The sequence below is a fragment of the Pseudopipra pipra genome, chromosome 9 (assembly GCF_036250125.1).
Source record: "Pseudopipra pipra isolate bDixPip1 chromosome 9, bDixPip1.hap1, whole genome shotgun sequence".
In the NCBI taxonomy this organism is placed as follows: domain Eukaryota; kingdom Metazoa; phylum Chordata; class Aves; order Passeriformes; family Pipridae; genus Pseudopipra; species Pseudopipra pipra.
In genome coordinates, this window is record NC_087557.1 from 16,850,767 (window position 1) to 16,868,981 (window position 18,215).

The 18,215-nt window shown below is 44.5% G+C and overlaps 1 protein-coding gene across 1 annotated transcript in view; it reads left to right on the plus strand.

The window, feature by feature from the left end:
• Positions 1-41: 41 nt before the first annotated feature.
• The window catches only part of DDAH1 (dimethylarginine dimethylaminohydrolase 1), a 93,212-nt gene continuing 75,038 nt past the window's right edge, over positions 42-18,215 (plus strand). The window contains exon 1 of the mRNA XM_064664825.1: positions 42-110. Coding sequence (XP_064520895.1) covers positions 57-110 — 54 coding nt within the window. The 5' untranslated portion in view covers positions 42-56. The remainder of the gene's footprint in view (positions 111-18,215) is intronic.

The following is an 18,215-nucleotide window of genomic DNA, read 5'->3' on the forward strand; positions in this document are numbered from 1 at the left end:
TTTCCCTCCACCTAACATCGTTTTTTCCCAGCTGTGCATAGGAACCTTGGAGCAGCATGAAGGGCTGTGTGGGACAGAGGCTCCTCCGGGTGCTGGTGCTCCCACTGACAGTAAGTATCCAGCACCAAACTGGAGCACATCAGAGGTTTACAACCGTGTGGATTCTGGAGGAAGATTTTACTAAATCCGGTGTCCAGCCCTTTTTTGTACTGTGTTTAATTTCCTCTTTCTCATTCTCTTTTTCCTTTGCCATCTATTGCTGTGTGCTTCTTCCATCTCTCCTACTCTTTCTTCTCTTTTTCCCTGCTCCAATCTTTTCCCTGTGTCCTTCCCTCTTCTAGTGTGTCCTGGTTTTGTCTGTGATAAAGTTAATTTTCTTCCTAGTAGGTGGTACAGTGCTGTGTTTTGGATTTAGGATGACAGTAATGTTGATAGCACACTGATGTTTTAGTTGTTGCTGAGCAGTGCTTACACTAAGTTGAGGACTTTTCAGCTCCCCACACCACTGCACCAACGAGTAGGCTGGGGAGCACAAGAAGCTGGGAGAAGACACAGATGGGACAGCTGATCCCAACTGGACAAAGGGATACTCCATATCATATGACACTTAGTATACAAACTAAGGAGAAGCTGGCCAGGGGCCAGCTCTCCAGAACTGTCTGGACACCGGTCAGTGGGTGGTAGGAAATTGCATTGGGCATCACTTGTGTTGTATGTTCCAATTATTTTATCATTTATTATTATTGTTGTTGTTGTTGTTGTTTATGATTATAGTTGTTATGCTTATTGTTGTTATTATTGTTGTTGTTGTTATTATTCCTCCTTCCTTTTCTGTTCTATTAAACTGCCTTTATCTTAACCCATGAATTTTATTTTTTTTCCCAGTTCTCTCCCCCATCCTGTTGCAGGGGGAGGGAAGGGGCAGTCAGTGAGTGTCTCTGTGGTGTTTAGCTGCCTGCTGGGTTAAACCACGACAGTGTTTACCTACCTTGGGCTGGGCCTCTCCTGCAGCCCCTGCCAGGCCACTGGTTCCTGCTGCACTAAATCAGTCCTCCCAGAGTCAATGGCTCCTCTCAGTCACTCACAGGAGGTGCAAATCCAGTGGGACAAATTAAGCATAGCAATGCACAGGCAGAGCAGCCAAGTAGCCAGAAGGCTTCGGCAGCTAAAATTCAAGTGGGTTCAGAAGTTTTTCCTTGCTTTGATTTGCTCAGAGTTTATGCTGAATTCTTTTGAGTATGGCATTTCCTATTTGTTTTCTTCCTCTTCCCTGCTGCCCTCCCTTCAGCTATGCTCATGCCTGTCAGTTTTTGTACAGTCTGTGCCTTGCCTGTGGTTTCTAATATTTGGGGGATTTTGCTTGGCAGTATTTGTGCACTGAGAGGCACTGTGTTTTGTAGGTGTGCTGTACTTTCCTCTGGCTGCTGTCAAGGTGTTGTAGAGATTCCCGGTGTGTGGAAGTGCAAGGGGGACTTCTGAGCCTACTCACCCTGCAGGGAAACAGAGAAGGAAAATTTGTTGTAGTATTCATCTGTGCTGTTTGCTGCTTTGACATGTGAACTGCAACTTACGTAGATGTAAGGGACATAGCAATGTAACAGAGGCAGGAAGCATCCATGCTGACAGTCATGGTTGGCATGTTCTTGTTGGACACCGACAGGCAGTACGTACTGCATGGCTTCCCCTCCCCAAGCCGGATGCAGAAATGTGGAGCAGTTACAGCCAGCTCCTGCTTAGTTCCTTCTTACCAGTCAGAGGCTCAAAATACCTTGGTCATGGTTGTTCAAGGGTCTGACATTAACTTTATTTTAGTACCAGCCACTACCATTTCCTTAGTGAGATGGGTAGATTACTTAACACATGTTCACCTACTCTCATGCAGGTCTACTTCAACACTAGGCTATGTAGAGAAGATGCAGTTTGCACCAAGTGCATCCCTATAGCTTAAATTTGCAATGGAAAGACCTATTATTGGCTTTGGCTCTCAATATCACAAAATAAAAATAATCAGGTGTTCCTAGGTAGCACCTAGCTGCACATGGATTTTCTTATTTATGTCTATTGTTTTCATCCCATGCAGTCATAAAGCTTGCAGAAGATAAAAATGTAGCCTGTAATCTCTTTATAAATTCTAGAAAAAAATTCACAGCTGTGTCTCATGACTTTCATGAAGGAGGCTGAAGCATCAGAGGAATACAAAGTTCTTTCCTAGAATACATTGAGATGAAGGCCCTGGAGAATCTCACCCCAGAGAGTTAATCATCCCAAGTGACCTCAGTAAAAACTTCTTAACTTTAAACCTTGGTCCTCAGAGTGCAGGCTTTCCTAGTGGAGCAATGCATGTGAACTGACATCTGCAAAGACAAAATGAGCAAGCTCAGAAGATAATTGCTCATGATCCTAAGGAGTTACTGGAGCCAGATGAACCTGAGATTGCAGTCAACTGGGCTGTGCCTCAGGAATCCTTGATCAAATCACACTTCCAGGCTGTGGTCCATAATGGTTGTCAGCTGCTGCCTTAGTCTACAGCTTAACTGCACCTTGGAGACAACCACCTCCTGATTTTATCTGTGTCGACTGGCCAGAATATGCTCTCTTTGGTAGGTTCAGATTTGTTTGTTTTCTTTTTCTGTATTTCTGTATCCATTTTCATATATTTGAAATATATGGCAAACTTGTTTTTTCCCCAGGATGTTTTGTTTCATTATATTTTTTAATCACAGCTACTTTTACTTAAGCTTAGTCTGTGTCAAAGCTCGGGGAACCCTCTGCCTTCCTGCTGATGCTTTCCCTCCCTCCCCGCTGTTTGTGACCTGATGAAATAGTCTGCTGTCACTAATCTAAAAGCATTCAAAGGAGTTGCCTAGTCTTTGATTTTAATAGCATATTTTTGTAGCTATTTTCTTGAAAAAAGAAAAGAGTGTTGATTTTTTTTTTTCTTTGCATGCGAATAGGAGAGTAGGCCTGCTCTGGCAGGATGCTGAACTTGCTCTGCCACACAGTGCTTTCTGTCACTTACTGCACTTTCCAGGCTAGCTGCTGGAAATGTCACAGGATTAATTTCTGAATCCCCCGAGGTGCCTGTTGGCTTTGTCCAAAATCATTACTCATTCTCTGCTATGTACACAAGCTTACTAAAACATGGCGAGACCTTAGTTGTGTTTTCTGCGTTACTGTTCATTTCCATTCTGTTCCATCTGGGCTCTTACCTTTGCCTATCAGTGTGTTATGTGAGTGCCTTGCAGCAGCAGCTAGCCACGCTCTTGTGCATGCTTATTTCATGGCACACATGAGCTAAGTGATACCAGAAAACCAGCCACAACCTCCTCCAGGGATGTTCCGCTGCTGGACGTCAGTTGTTGTGCCTCTTGGTTCTAGTTTGTGACAGTGCAGTGAAAAAATCAATAGCAGACAAATAAGTAGACACGATGTCATCCTTGCACATAGGGAGGACTTGCAGGCAGCCAGCAGATCATGTATGTGCTCAAAGAATGCTTGTGGAGATGGAGTTATGGTCCAAGAATGTGCAAATAGCTGCCCGTCCCAGCATTACGTGCCTGTGATCAGGGAGAAGTGCTGAACCATCTCTAGACTTAATTAGCATCCAAACCGAAAATATTTGTCTCGTTGAGGGTGATTTTTTTAGGTGAGCAAAGAAGAAACTACACGAATGAAATCTTTTGTTTACCTTATCTCTGCTGGGGGCTAAAATAAAACTGGAGGGAGCCGGCTGTTAAGAACTGGTGGGCTGTTCTGAGGAAGGGTCATCACATGGGCTCCATCCAGCAGCACAGTGAGTGAGAAGCACAGTGGCTTGTTTAGACCTTGGGGAGAAGGACATCTCTTTGAGCCAGCCAGGAAGCCTGTCTGCTGCCCACTGTTTTCCCATGGACCAGTGTCCTCAGGAAGTAAAAGGTTAGCAGGGGCTATCAGCAGACTACTTTGGTGCAGAGACTTTTTTGTGATTGCATTAATGTCTCTTTTCCTGTTGTTGTACAGAAATTATGACTGCTAGTATCAGTGTTGAGATGAAAGCAGAAGCTCTTCTGCATAAGCAAGCATTAAAAGCTAGCTGATACATTAATTGTAAAAGAAAGTTGGTGCTAGCTGGTGGCTCTTTACTTTCAGATGTTTGCTTTTGTTTTTTAATTCTTTTAACCTTTACCCAACTGTATTCTTTCACATACAGGCAACTATGTGTTTGTTACTCTCCTCTCTCACTGCCTAACTTGGAATCTGCTTCTGAAACCCTCCATTAGCTCAGATTTCAGACTTTAGGACAATTTGGGATCAGGGCAGAAAACTGGTGGATAGGATGGGTCTTTCAGGTGAGCACTGTGTGATAACACAATGTTTGTAACGTGTTGTGAGGGGAGAGCCTCTGGTTTCAAGGATGTACCCATGCAGCCTTTAACAGTGCCATGTCAAAAAAAACCCATTGATTAAAAGTGTGCCTCACTTGTGCTGCTAAAAACACTTCTAGATTATACATGCTGAAAACAGTAAATATTTAATGTACAGGTTTACTTTTCCTGCTTTATAGAGAGCTCAGTAGGCCTGACAGAGCAGCTAGACAGATGTGTTTATAGCGCGCTCCCCGGGCAGGCACAATGCTGCAGTGTTTGGCCTGTGAGCACTGCAGGGACATGCTTAAAAAAATAAAAGTGTTCCATTTACATTGGGGGAGAAAAAAATCCTGAGAATGTTTCTATTAATATTAGCTGGTATAAAATCCCAAATTCTACATTTCAGGCCTTGCATATTTCAAAAATAGAGGGCTAGATGGTGGGGATGTGGGGTAAGAAGTGTTTCCTTGCTTATGTAGCCAGTGAAAGGGACAGTCATGGTGGTAGTTCTTCTGGCAGGAGAAGACAGTTGTTGCTGAAATGCCCCTGATGAAGGTGGTGTGTGAAATGAAGAGTTCAGGAGCGAGCAGAGCAGGGCAGCAATACCTGTGCATGAAGCGTGTGTAGGTGGGGGCACAGGTCAGTGTGTGATGCTTGTGGTTTTCCATGGACAAGGAACTGGTTCTCAGGACCACATCTGAGATCCTCGATGTTTATCAGAAAGCATGTTTCTAAAAGGTGAGAGGGACCAGATGCTGTGGGGAAAGCAAAATGTGCACAGATCTCTTCACCTGGTAGGATGGACACACCTCCCACACATGTGAGATGCTGGCAGAAATAGTGGGAAACCCACTTCCACATTAAGGGTTAGGTTTTTTTCATGGTTTTGACCTTGGCTGAGGTCTTATCTGAGGACTAGCTTCTCTTCAATTATACTGACATTAAGGCCGATTTATCTGGTTGAAATTAATGGCATAAATCAATTGGTACACATTAATTAACTGAAACAACTGACATTTGGGTTTCTGGAGAGCTCCCAAGGAATGAGTGGCTGCATCTGCCTCTCTCTGATTTCCTCAGAAGTTATGCTCAGCTGAGAAGTGAGTTTACTTCAATAATCTGATTAGATAGTTGGCAGCTCTTGAATAAAAAAATAACTTTTAAAAGGGGATCTTGGGATGATTAATTCCTCAGGAAAGTTTTTTGATGAAGAAAAGTAGAGTAAGGAAGCAGAAGACTGTATTGGGGCTGGCTAAGCACTCCATGTTGTTAAATTAAATCTATATCTCTATAAAAAAATTAATAGTCATGTGAGTGTGTGTGAATAAAGCGAGAAGTCTCGGTGAGGTGGTTTTGCTTTCTCACCAGCTTTACCTGCAACAGACATCTTTCCCTGACTGCAAGTGACCTGCCATCCTGGGCAGGGGATGGGGCCATCCCGTGAGTACCTGTTCAGTGCAGGATCCTGCTGAAAGCAGCTCAGCACCTCTCCTTACTGGGGCCTTCCAGCACAGGGGTGAGGGGTGCCTTGGCCTTCGAGCTGCCGGCTGCATTTCCCTTGCCTGCCAGCTCCTTTTTGGACAAGAGTGATGCACAGACCACCCCATTGCACAGGGGAACATCAGGAAAGGAGGATGCTGAGAGAAAGAGGTCCTTTGCTGAGCACTGGCATTGCCACAGCAGCACTCAGGATCATTGCACATCCAGGAGAAGGGGCAGAATAACACAACCTTTTCTTTGCAAGCTGGACTACAGGCCATTTTTCAATATGGCCTGTTTGCACCTCTTTATTGTGTATTAGTTGTGAGCTCTGACTCAAGTGAACCAAGCCATCCTGGACCCAAACTGAGATTCACTGATTCCAGCAGTCATGCTGGCCTGAGGCACCCTGCTTGGCTGTGGCTGCTCCCTGGTGCCCCATTCCCTGTGTTCATGACTCCTCATCTCCTTGCTGCTGGAGTGGCACACAGGGCTGCAGTAAAGCAAAGGCTCCATCCTGGGCCTCCCAGGGGTAGCAAACAGCACATTAACCCACTGTGCGACCTGGCAAGGACTTGTGACTCTCTGGGTTTTATGGCAGGATACCCTTGCCTGAATATCACACGTTTAGGAGACTACACAGTTGATGCACAGTCAGCTCCTGAAGGGCAGCTGGCATGGTGACAGTAGCCTTAGAAAATGAACTAATTGTCAGCTCCAGTCTGGATGTCACCATCGTTTTAATGCGAATGGACTTTTTCCTCAGCCAACCTTCTGTCTGAATGGAGAGCACAGAAACATCCCAATATTTATGAGATTTTAACTAGATTAGTTACAAACCCATAAAGCAAAGAAAGAGACAGTTCATCCAGTACTGGGGAGGGGAGTGTTAAAAATGCCACCTCAGATAAAATATTATGGGAGTTGAGTAACTGTAAATAAGAACTTTGCCTATGAAATAGCTTCTTATGTGAGCTTGGGATGAGGGCCAAGAGAATGTCTAGGGCTCAGGGAAATTTATTAGCCCAGATCAACAGGATTTCAGGGACTCAGGAGATGGGGTGGCAAAGAATTTGCCTGTTGGAGTCTGTACTTCCTCCATTCATGCCTGCAGCAGGAGTTTCACTTATAAAACTTTCAAGATGGTTCGTTTGCATTTTTTGAATTTTCTCAGTTCTCATTAGCAGCTGCAGTTCTGACCTGGAACTTGGGAGAGGTGGGTTCAAGTTCTGGGTTTCCACAGCCTGCCAGCATGGTCTTGAACAAGTCACTCGCCTCCCTGTGCTTCAATGTGTCTCTGTAGACAGGAGATAAATGTTATTTCCTGACTCCCAGGGATCTCAGGACAGTGTGCTAAGGACTAGGAAGCATTCAGGTACCTGAACCATAAGTGAGAGTACTACGGGTGCTTGTGAATGATAAGAGCATATGCAGAGCAGCTACAGTAAACATGTTGACTCCTCTCAAGGGGAGGAATGGTATTTTGGTGGGGACCAATGGGTCTTCCCTTTGATCCCTTTTATTTTAGTTACTGCCATGATTTTCCCTATTCAAGCGCCTTTGTTTTATACCCTCTGCCAGTGCAAAGCTGGCTGTCCTGATAGGGTCAATGGTGTCCTGATGATATCAGGGTCATCTTGGCTATGCATTTATTTTTAAAAAGGGCACATGTACATCCATAGTGCACAATTTGGGAACCCACCACCTTTTGTCCCCCGATATTTCATCTCTCCTTCCCATTTACACCCTTCTGCTCTTCTTTCTGCCATTCTTTAACTGTATTCAGCTTTCTGAGTTCTAGCACGTCTTCCCTTCTTCCTTTTCTTTGGTATTTCTGCCTCCACCTCCATCCTCACTCCCGTATTTTGTCTGTGTTCTTTTTTTCTTATCTTCTTTCTGGAAACCATCCTTAGCCTCTCCTATATATTTCCCTTTTTCTCCCTCTAGTTCCAAGAGCTTTTCAGTAAACAGCATCCCTCTCCCTTCTGACTCATGGCCCACTGACAGTGGAAAGATTTCATCATGAAAGTGAGGTAAAGATCTCCCAGTTTAAAGTGCAGGGTAGGTTAGGATGACCTTGCTCCGCCTCTCAAGTGGAGAGCCAGTGAGTCTTAATTCCTCAGCCAATGTTTATTTGCCAGTTTATCTCACATTCAGTTGTTCTTTGTTCCCACACAAGTACCTCAGCGTGTTGTGGGGATGCTGTATCATGTCCTGTATCCTCCTGCTGCTGTACAGCAGCAGGGAGCAGTGGCTGTTGGTAATGTACTTAGCCAAAGTGTGGGAAAACTCTCAGACTTGAACTTCACTTTGTATTTCCATGCCATATGAAACTCATTGAATGTTTGTCCTTCCCTTCACGTGGCTGCTGCTCTTGGATTGCATTGACATATGTGAAATCTATTTGGTCCCCTTTTTAATATGCTGCTTGCAGTATAAATACAAAAGCAGACACTGCTTCTGAAGAGAAATAAATGTAATTGTGGTGGTGGTTGTTGTTATAAATAGTGCAAAGGACTTAGAAGCTATTTAGTCTTTTGGGAAAGATTCACAAGTGTTCTGTGTATTATAACCTTAAATCTCTTGTATTTAGCTATTGAAGTCTTCCCAGTTGTGCTTGGCCCAGTTCACTCATTACTGTTTGGCTCCAGTGCAGGGTGAGGATGCTCTGCTCTTCATGGGAGCAGGGCTTAGCCTCCAAACCTGTAGTGTGCTAGGTCACATGCTTGACCTGTACTTGCATATTGTGCCTTAATCATGCAAATCATGCATTTGCATGTGCAACTGATCTATTTTCATAAAGAGCCATGGTATGTCCACACATGAATTTTTGAGGTTGGTTCCCAAAATCCGTACTGCATTTTTCCTCTGCTGGAGTGAAATGCAAATATTTATTTATTGACAGAGCTGGAGCTGATCTTTTTCCCTGTCCAGGTCTGAGCTGTCTGTTTTGTCAGATGAAAACAAGTAGTATTCTGATTTATTTTTAAAATGCATTTGTTCATAACTGCATTTAAAACAATTAGTGCCTGCTCTCTGCCAGTTCTAGTAGAGTGCTATATATATATATTTGTGTGTATGTATATCAAAAGGGGCTGAACGCCCAGAAATTCTCTTGGCAGCCCTGCTGTCTGGTTAGAAAAGGAAGTGAGCTACAAAATTTGAACATTCAGTTCTGAGGCTTGAAAGCTTTCTGGATTTTATTACTGACTCAACAGGGTTTTCATTATGTATGTGGCCAAGAGGAGAGGTTTACGCAAGAGAAACATATTGTAGTTGAATATGTTTGTAGTTTTACACATTGTTAAATAATTGAGATAACTAGATGTCTCCTAAATGGACAAAATAAATTGGGTGTTAGCAACAGTGTCACTGTAGCACAGACAACTCCATATGAAAAAGTGTCCAGTCCCATCCGAAAGCTGATTTCCAGGGCAGAGGGGACCTGATTCAGATGCTGAGTGACATTTTGCTGTTGATGTGAAGGGGAGCCATCTTTTCCTCACCATTTCTGGAAGCCTCTTGCTGACTCTCAGTCTATTCTCTTCTCCTCCAAATGATAGCATCTTCAGATTGCTTTTTTTTTCTTTGTTTTTACTTTACTTTTTTGTAATTCTGTGCTGTTTAAACAGCACTTTGAGGTTATGTTTCTTCTGCTCTCATTTTCATGTTAGTTTTAGGAAGAATAATATTTTGAGAAGCAGATTATCATGCAAAGAGAGAAGGTGTGGGATGCATGGACTAAGCTGTAAATATAGGCCAAGGCTATGTCCTGCTGTCCTAGTCTCCTCCTGCAGCAGGGCATGTGCTGTTGGATCACACACAGTGGCCAGTAGCTCTGCCACAAAGCAGCTTGACAGCAAAGTGAATTTCTGTCCCACAGACAACATGCTCCCAGCTAATTTTGCACTTGTTCATGTGATGGGTATTTATTCTTCATTGTCTTAAAAAGGTATTTATTTTTAAACCTCTGTGGTCTCTGGTGCCGTACAGTCTTAGTGCATGTGTTCTACTGTCAGCGGGAAAAGCTATCTATATGTGCCTCTGCATTTTACACGTGGGAAGCCAAGCCACAAGGAAAATATAATATCACTGGATAATTCAGGCTGGAATTCAGAACCCAGTCTGAACCTCTCTCATTCTTGTTTATGCCTAGTGTCTCTCCTGTGCACACCACTGTAAGCGTGCCTGGCGCTGCCTTATGGATAACACTCCAGAGGTGCCAGGTCCTGCTCTGAGGCCTTTGCTTCTCCATGGTGACAAGCCCCCTCCCTGCAGCCCAGCAGGCTGATGGCCACCTTTGCTGGTGGCTCATGCCCAGTGCACGCACAGGACGCCTTGTGTCTGCATCACTCTTCACCCTATGGCAGCCCCCGAGTGCAGGAGGGGAATGGACGGTCCCCTTCAACAGGCACCGTGACAGTGTGCCATGGCTGCACCGTGGTCCTGCTGCTGCCTGTGACAGTAAACTTCATGGTCACTAGAACGTGCTTGACTTTGGTTTTGGTCTTTTCTTAAAACTATAGAACTCTGGGGCATATGACACCTCCAACATTGTAAATCAACTGGGGTAGCCTCTTGTTTCTGCGTCTGATTTGTTCCATTTATTTAGTCACATATCTTCATTTTGAAACATTACCCTTACTGCCCTTGCAGGAGATGCATGTGAAGCAGTGTTTATCACAGCGATAGCCAGTCTGTGGCACTGAAACACGTGCAGGTCAGCAAAGCTCAAAGGTTTCCTTGCTGATGCTACATAATTAGTCTCACTGAGGCTAAGCCCATATTCAAAATAGACCCACTTTTAATGTGGGAAATGTAGCGTGTGTCTGCCCAGCTGTGTGTACTAAACAGATGAGTTTACCAGCTTTTTTCCACTTGTGCTGTGTTGCTGTGCTGGATGACCTGTGGCAGGGCTGTGCAGCAGTTGGGGTGCTCACTGATCCTCACTCCCACAGTGGGGGGTGGAAGAGCAGGGACTGCACCACTGAGCTTGCTGGGGATGCAGGGGGAGCTTGGGAAGGTAACCGTACTTATGCTCAGGGAGGTAACTGGGAGCCCTCATTACAGCTCCCTCCCTCTCCCTCGCTGCCCTGAGCACTCACATGTGTGTGGTACATGCCCAGCATCTCCTGGCCCTGAGAAAGTTTTCATTTTTGGCTTCTAGACTCAAGGATGTGGGCTGCTCCTGCTTTATATTTAATGTTTATGTGAGGTTGTTATGCTGGCTTTCTTACTACAGGCATTTTTGTTAGTCACTTCTGCCTGATAGTTTGTCCTCTATTTTTGAGTCCACTGGATCTATTTCAGCCAACTGCGCAATGAAGGTATTTGTTTCTGAGAGATTAAGCCAGAGGCAGAGCCCAGGAAAGTGAGCAGCCAGGGGGAGGAGAGTTTTGCCAATGCCCTGGGAGAGCTCTAGTTAGAGGCTGGAGGAGGAATCTAAGGTGGGGATGCAGAGGGAGAGGTCGTGAACACCCTGACCACAGAAAGTGTCTCCTTGGCACTCATATGGTTTTCAGACACCAGAAAGTCCAACCACAAAACACAAATCCATAGGAAAAGAGGTCTCATTAGTTCCACTGCCCTGCAACCAGACTTGTCTATCTCACATTGACCTTTTTAGCCACCAGCATGCTTGTAGCAAATGTGGGTAGAGCCCTTCCCAAATCTTCATTCGCGAAGCCCAGCCATGAATGAGTTCCACTGCCCACAACTTGCTTATGGCTCCACCAGTGCTTCTAAGGGTTTGGTTTGGTAGAAGGGCTTCTAGAAACTGGGCACATGTCTTCTCTGGGTCACCCTACCTTTCCACCTCCCCAGGGTCAAGGTGCTTCATGGGCTGGGGTGCTGCTAGAGATGATGTCCCGCTGCCCATTGTCATACAAACATCCAACCTGCATCTGGTGTGCTGGCACACGGATCTTCTTCATGTTTTTGCCAGAGATTTTACTAACCAGAAAAATGTAGCATTATAAGAAGGCTGTACCAGCTTATTATTCATATCCTTTCCCTGGCAAGAAAGAGCCAGAGAGCATGTTTTAAATGAAGCTCATGGTCAGATGGTGTGGTGAGTGCTGGAAGCCTGGGATAGTCTGGCAGAAAAATAATTTCCCCTTTTAAAACCACTGAGCAGTCTTTGTTCCTCTGTGCTCCAGCTGGTTAACTTGGCCATGCAACCTGGGCATGGAGACGTGGCTGCATCCACTCCCAACACCTTCCAGCACCCCTGGGTGAGCTTTTGCTGCTGAAGTCAAGGGAAAGCTCTGCCCTTCTTTCGGCTGCCAGAGAAGAGAGACTGGGGCAGGGCCTCCCAAGGATGTCCTTTCCTCTTCCCTTGCTGGCAGCTTTGCAGCCTGTTTGTCATTCAGAGAGGCTGTGCTTGCACTGGGATCAGAGGCAGTAGGGCTGGGCAGGGGAGAGGGTCAGGGGTGCTGTGGGTGGTGGTGCTGCCTCCTAGGGTTGGGCTGCTGTTCGTTCATTTGCTGCTACTCAGTCTTGTTGTCCTGAGGGGAGTGATGGGATGTAGTAGTGTAACACCTGGGAAATGCTGTGCAGCACAACACACAGTTCAAAAGAAAACTCCCTTCAGGAGCATCCCTTGGGAAAAATTACCCGAATGCTTGAGCAACCACTGTTCAGTCCATGCTAACAGCAGCTCAGATTCTGGAGAGCTGAAGGCACTGCCAAGCCTTTTCCTCCTGCTTGTGTAAAGCTGCACCTCCACCTCCCATCTCCCCACTCCAAAAACACAACAGCTCTGTGACACAGAGTTTTCCAAATGGGATACATTTCTCTAAAATTGCTTTCAAATGTTCCTAGCAAGAAACTGTGCTACTCATTTTGCCCGCAGTCCTCCACGGCCGCCAGCGGTGTGGGTGAGCAGAGCAAGGCTGTGGGCACAGCCCTGGCTTGGCCACAGGGAGCTGCCAGCCATCATAAACACAGCATCCCCCAAAGGGTAGGTTACGGCTGGGGAGGTGCCATCAGTGCCCTCCTCACACTGCCTGAGCTGTCCTCTCCAGCTGGCCACCTCTCTGCTGGTCTGAGTGCTGTGCCCAGCTGAAGCAGGCAGGCAACAGCTCAGTGGCCAGCTGCAGTCCAGAAATGTCACATCTGGACAGGGCATATGAGCTGCTCCTGGGGATAAACCCATGTGCAACCCTGGGGTGAGCCAACTCACCCCTGCTTGCCAGAGGGGTCCCTGGGAGGGTTTGAGAGGCAGGTGGGAAAAGATGACTGGAGTGGCTCCAAAGAGCTAAGGAATGTTAATGCCATCCTTGATGCTTCAGCCCTGTGACCTTTCCTCCTGCCTCTGTAAATAGGCTCCTTCTTAAATGGGAGGGAAAGTCTAGTTTTAATCTAGTCCATTAAAAACAAAATGATGGAGAGATTTACCTCCTCTGAGCCCACCTGTCAGTGTTTGCAGTTTTACTATCATATTTTCCAATATCTTCCCAATGTTTTTCTCTCTTCTGTTGCTGTATACAGAGGCAGAGGAAACTTGTCTGAGCAGAGGAAAAAGTGAAACAGGTTTTCTTAGATGTTCTAATAACAGCCTGAAAAAGCTTTTACACATTGATCTCATGCCATTTTAGTCATCAGAGGTCTTATTTACAACTGTAACTTGCTTAAAAAAAACCAAAACAAAACAAAGGAAAAGCCCTGTAGACTTACTTCTGTAAGTAAGTACAGATCACCTGGCTGCTTGAAGAAACAAATCTCCAAAGAAAATTTTGAGTAAGTTCAAAACAATATTGTTTGTCTATTTTTTTTAAAAAAAACCAGACATGAATATTGTCTTTAGGAGAAGATGATACCTTTTAAAAATGCTAAATTAGTGTAACAATCTTAGTACCCTTTAGGGGTCTCCTGACCTTGTTCCATGATGCTCATAAATATTTGAATCCTTTGGTGTGTTAATCCTTTACAGCAAAGCTGTTAACCTGGAAGGGCTTCAGCCATCTGGAACCCTACAGGATAGTCTGATAGTTCACAGGTAGGGATTTTAAGGGGCAAGATTTTTTAAATTTTTTTTGTGGCAAATGGGTATGAGTGGAGGGGGATAAGAAGGATGTGCAGAAGGCGATGGTGCCGGCAAGGCATTGTGGAGCTGCCTGTCTTTGGCAGGCCCTCACAGGTCTCTCCAGCTGTCCTCACAAACTGCTTGTGGAATTTCTTATTTAATTCGCCTGTTTGAAGGCAAAAATTAAAACAGCTTCAACTGAGAGATCTGAGAAGGTTGGTTCTGATAGCCACAATAGTGCAGCAGGGAGGGTTAAGCACCCCCTGGGGGATTTGGAACAGTGCAAAGACTGCTCTAAATTGTTCAAGCTATTAACAAATTGTAGGAGTTGTCATCCTGGAGTGCACTGGGGTCCAGCCAAAATCTTCTTGTGTCCACTGAGTTGCTGGCAGGCTCTCTGCTTGGTGATGGCACAGGATTGCCTGAGGTAGAGCATCACCCTGGTGTGGGCCAGAGACACCGGTCATCTGTTTTGGCCTGCCCCAAAACTCCTTGGTGCAGAGTGTGACACAGGTATTTTTTGGAACGGTTTTGTTTCAGTTGGAGGAAACTAAAAAGGTCAACAATAAAAGGACAAGAATGTGAGGTGATTACACCATGTGTGTAATCAGCTGTCACACTGAAAAGAGCCAGTGTGAGGCTCTGGGTTCATGTGGAATACAGAGCAGCAAAGTTATATACAAATGTTTTATTTCATTAGGAAAATCAGCATCTAATCTGTGTAGGAAATGGTAAACTTTGTTTCTGCAGAAATCTTGCTTTTTAAAATTTGTTTGTTTGCCATCATGCACACTGTGTTAGTTAAAGAGAAGTATTTCAGTCAAAGTAAATGTGACGCAGAAGATTCAGGGTGCCATTTGATAAACAATGGGCTGCAAGTAGTCAAAGAAAAAAAAAAGGCAAGTCTGCCACATGCTGAATCCATTCCTTTCTGTGCAGGAAGAAAAATAACAATTTGTTTCCCATAAAGCTGAACTCTTTCACAATCTGCATTGCTCTGAGTTCAGTACTGGCCAGCAGCAGCAGGGGCGTGTGCCTGTCCGGACGCCCCTTGCAAGCGAAGGTAGGTCCAATGGGACACTGCCAGGCTTCCATGACCCTGTGGCTGATACAGAGGGTTAGAAGCAATATTGGCTGCATCTTGATACAAGGTTAATTGGTTTTCCCTGCCAAAAAGCAATGGGCAGCATCTGAAACGCACTGAATGGTTTTCTGTTCGGGTCAGGTCTACTCACAGTGCTGTTTTGGGCAAAGGTTGTTTATGTGCCTCAGATGCCTAAAATTATTTGTTTTACAGCATTACCAATTACTAACTCAAGATGGTGATACAAACAGTACAAAGTTTGGATCTCATCTTTCTGACTCATGTTGGCTGACAAGTTACTCTTAAAATAGCAATTATCTAATGGGGAAAATCCCACAGATCTAGGCAAATGGATTGTAAAAATAGCCACCATCAATTGTAAAAGTCCCAAAGTAATTTTTGAACCATGCTGTGGCTAAGGGCTGTGAACATGTACCTGTTATCAAAAAAAAAAAAAAAAGGAGCAAAAGGCTGTCAAGAATCCCCCTTTAGTCTGCCTGGCATCAATAAGTACCTGCAGGTCAGCAGAAGATGTATTTATAGTTTTAACCACATGAAGCGAGAAAGCCTTATGCTTGCCCTGTATTTTTCCATGAAAGAGGTGAAGTAATTCAGAGTTTGTGAATAGATCACTGTTCCTGGACCTTCTTTTTTGACCCTGATTCCCTTTATATAGCAGTCTTCTGTTCCTCCTTTGGACATGGTTTTTTTCTGGGAAAGTTATTTTTGGAATTATGGTTTATAATTGATGTTGAAGCATGCAGTAAGGCTTTCATATGTATTTTGTGTGCTCACACTTGTTTTATGTAATCACCACCAAAAGTCAACCCACTAGCTTTCAGTTTTCTTCCCAGGTTTACATCTGCTTTTGTTTCCTTCCCATTATTAAGTTCTTCAAAGACATTTTTGGGCATCAGAGATTCAATTCAAAGTCCAGAGCTGCAATAATATCTGTTCTATTCATGCAAAAGTATTGCTTCCTTAGACGACCTGATGTCATCTACCTAGGCTTTTTGTCTGGGGGAAAGCTAGTGAGCTATCTTAACATATTTATATGTACTCAAAAAAAAGAGAATGAATGAATGAATGATTGTATGTTTAGGACATATTCTGCTTCCCCCTTAAACACGAGGTGTGAGGGTAGAGGGGGGAAAGAGATTTCTTTCTACTCAGTTTTTGGAAACCTAAATCTGGCCTTCCTACTAAGACCAGCAATCCCAATCTTAAAATGCTTATGTACTGAACAAGCTGAAATTTTACCAGACAGTGACTTCACAGCACGAGGCTGCACCAGTATCACATAGGAGCGCTCTGGCCATCTGCATTTTGAGATACTTTCAAAATGCTGGGATGAAAATACATCCTGGCAGAAGGATGGAGACTGGAAGCTTTTGCTGGGAGGGTGCATGTTTTCTTTGCATGATTTCTCTAATTCTTGGGAAAAATCTAATAAACACAGCTAATTTTTCTGAATGAACAGATACAAGGTTCTTCTTGCAAAGGTTCTTCTTTTTTATTATAAACTGTACTCAGACTGGGATGCTTGCCAGTATTTTTATTCTCTAAAATCTTGTTTAGCCATACCATCAGATTGGCCTTGCCTTTAGGAAGTATTGGATATGTAAGTTTTCTAAATTCAATATGGGCTTCAGAAGCCTTAAAAATCTTTAATATTCTTAACTTCTGCTTAAATGCCTTAAGACTTGCACCTGGAAATGAAATGTATGGAAGGCTCCACCTTGTTCCTAGTCAGAAGTCTTCTTTTGAACAAAACTGGGGTTGATAACCCACATTTGAAAAACTCCTGGAAGCTTATGATGTCAGTGACTTGTCTTGGGGGATGAATAGTGCTGGGGCTCATGCTGGTTTTCTTCAAGAGATATTTTTACACTTGTTTTGTTTCCCAATTCAAGAGCTTTTTTGTGAATGAGATAATCTGTTATTGTCAAAGCTACTACTAGGTACTTTTTAGACTGCTGATTCCCAGATCTGAACAGATAGTCTCCAACATGTGGTAAAGTAATTTTGTCTCTAAAGCGTATATAGATCATTACAGACTGCATCCCAGAGCAGGTGTCCATGGATGGGAATGACCATTTTCCATCTGTTTGTTTTATTCTCTGTGTTATTTGTCACTATTAAATGATTACTGCAGTGACAGAACTCCCCAAGTATGCATTACTGAATTTCTATTTCAGCCAGAAAGCAAGATGATAGCCCTGTGGCATGCACACCACGAAGGGAAGGCAAATATGAACAAAGTGGGGCTTTCCGCTCCCATATCTTTGCAAGATCTTTTCTTTAAGCCTTACAAGGTTATTTTAGTAATGAGCTTCTGCCAATGCAGGCTCAGCTGCAAAGACATCGAGGACAGAGGCAAAGCTGAGCAGAAAGTGGGGCAGGAGAGGAGTGGTCAGGAGAGCTCTGCAGCTGATGCTGTGCCCAGGGACTGGGCAGGGGGACAGATGGACACAGGCTGTGGCAGACGTAGGACCTACCTCTCATGTGACCGAGGTTCTCTCTAGCCAGCATGGAATGTTGTGAGGAGCAGCAAGCTCTGTGCCTGTGCTGGGGAAAGTTAAGGATTGTGAACCACATTCTAAGTCCAGGTGAAGGCAGTGAGCACAAGCTCAGGGGACCAGTTAAGTTCAGCTCAACATGTTAAGCTGGACTGATCAAGCAAAATTATATTACCCAATGCCAATTCTTTCTTAGTTACCAGTACTGAGTCAGTTAATAGCATAAGCTTAACTTATAAAGTCTATTTTTATTCCACTGCTCAGTTCCATTTAACTATAAATATTCCACAGTCTTAAATAAATATTATCAGAAACTGAAGTGCTGCTATATGTCCCTAAAAGCATCTGGTGCTCCCAGATTGTAGGTAAGAAGCAATAAAGATACCAAAACATGTATCAGATATTAAATGCAAGCGTTCCATTACCAGTGTGACACCTCACTGAAATGACAGGGCTGCAGGTTACAAAAGGTCAGGGCAGGCCAGCACCCGGCTGGCACAGCTCTCCAGAAGCCATGGGTCAGCTCAGCATCAGGACAGTGAGGTCAAAGAGCACAGGGACTGGGACTGGCTGCTCTTATTTTTAGGCTCCTGACTCAGTGTAGCCTGGAATAATGGTAAGGGCTGGGAGATTTCCCATTGACAGCTGCAGGCTCCTGGTGGAAGAGCTGGCTGCTCCCCACGGGCAGGGGCTGCTCCCCGCGGGCAAGGGCTGTCCTCTCGGAACCAGGGCTGCAGCTTGTTTTGAATCCAGAGTAAAGC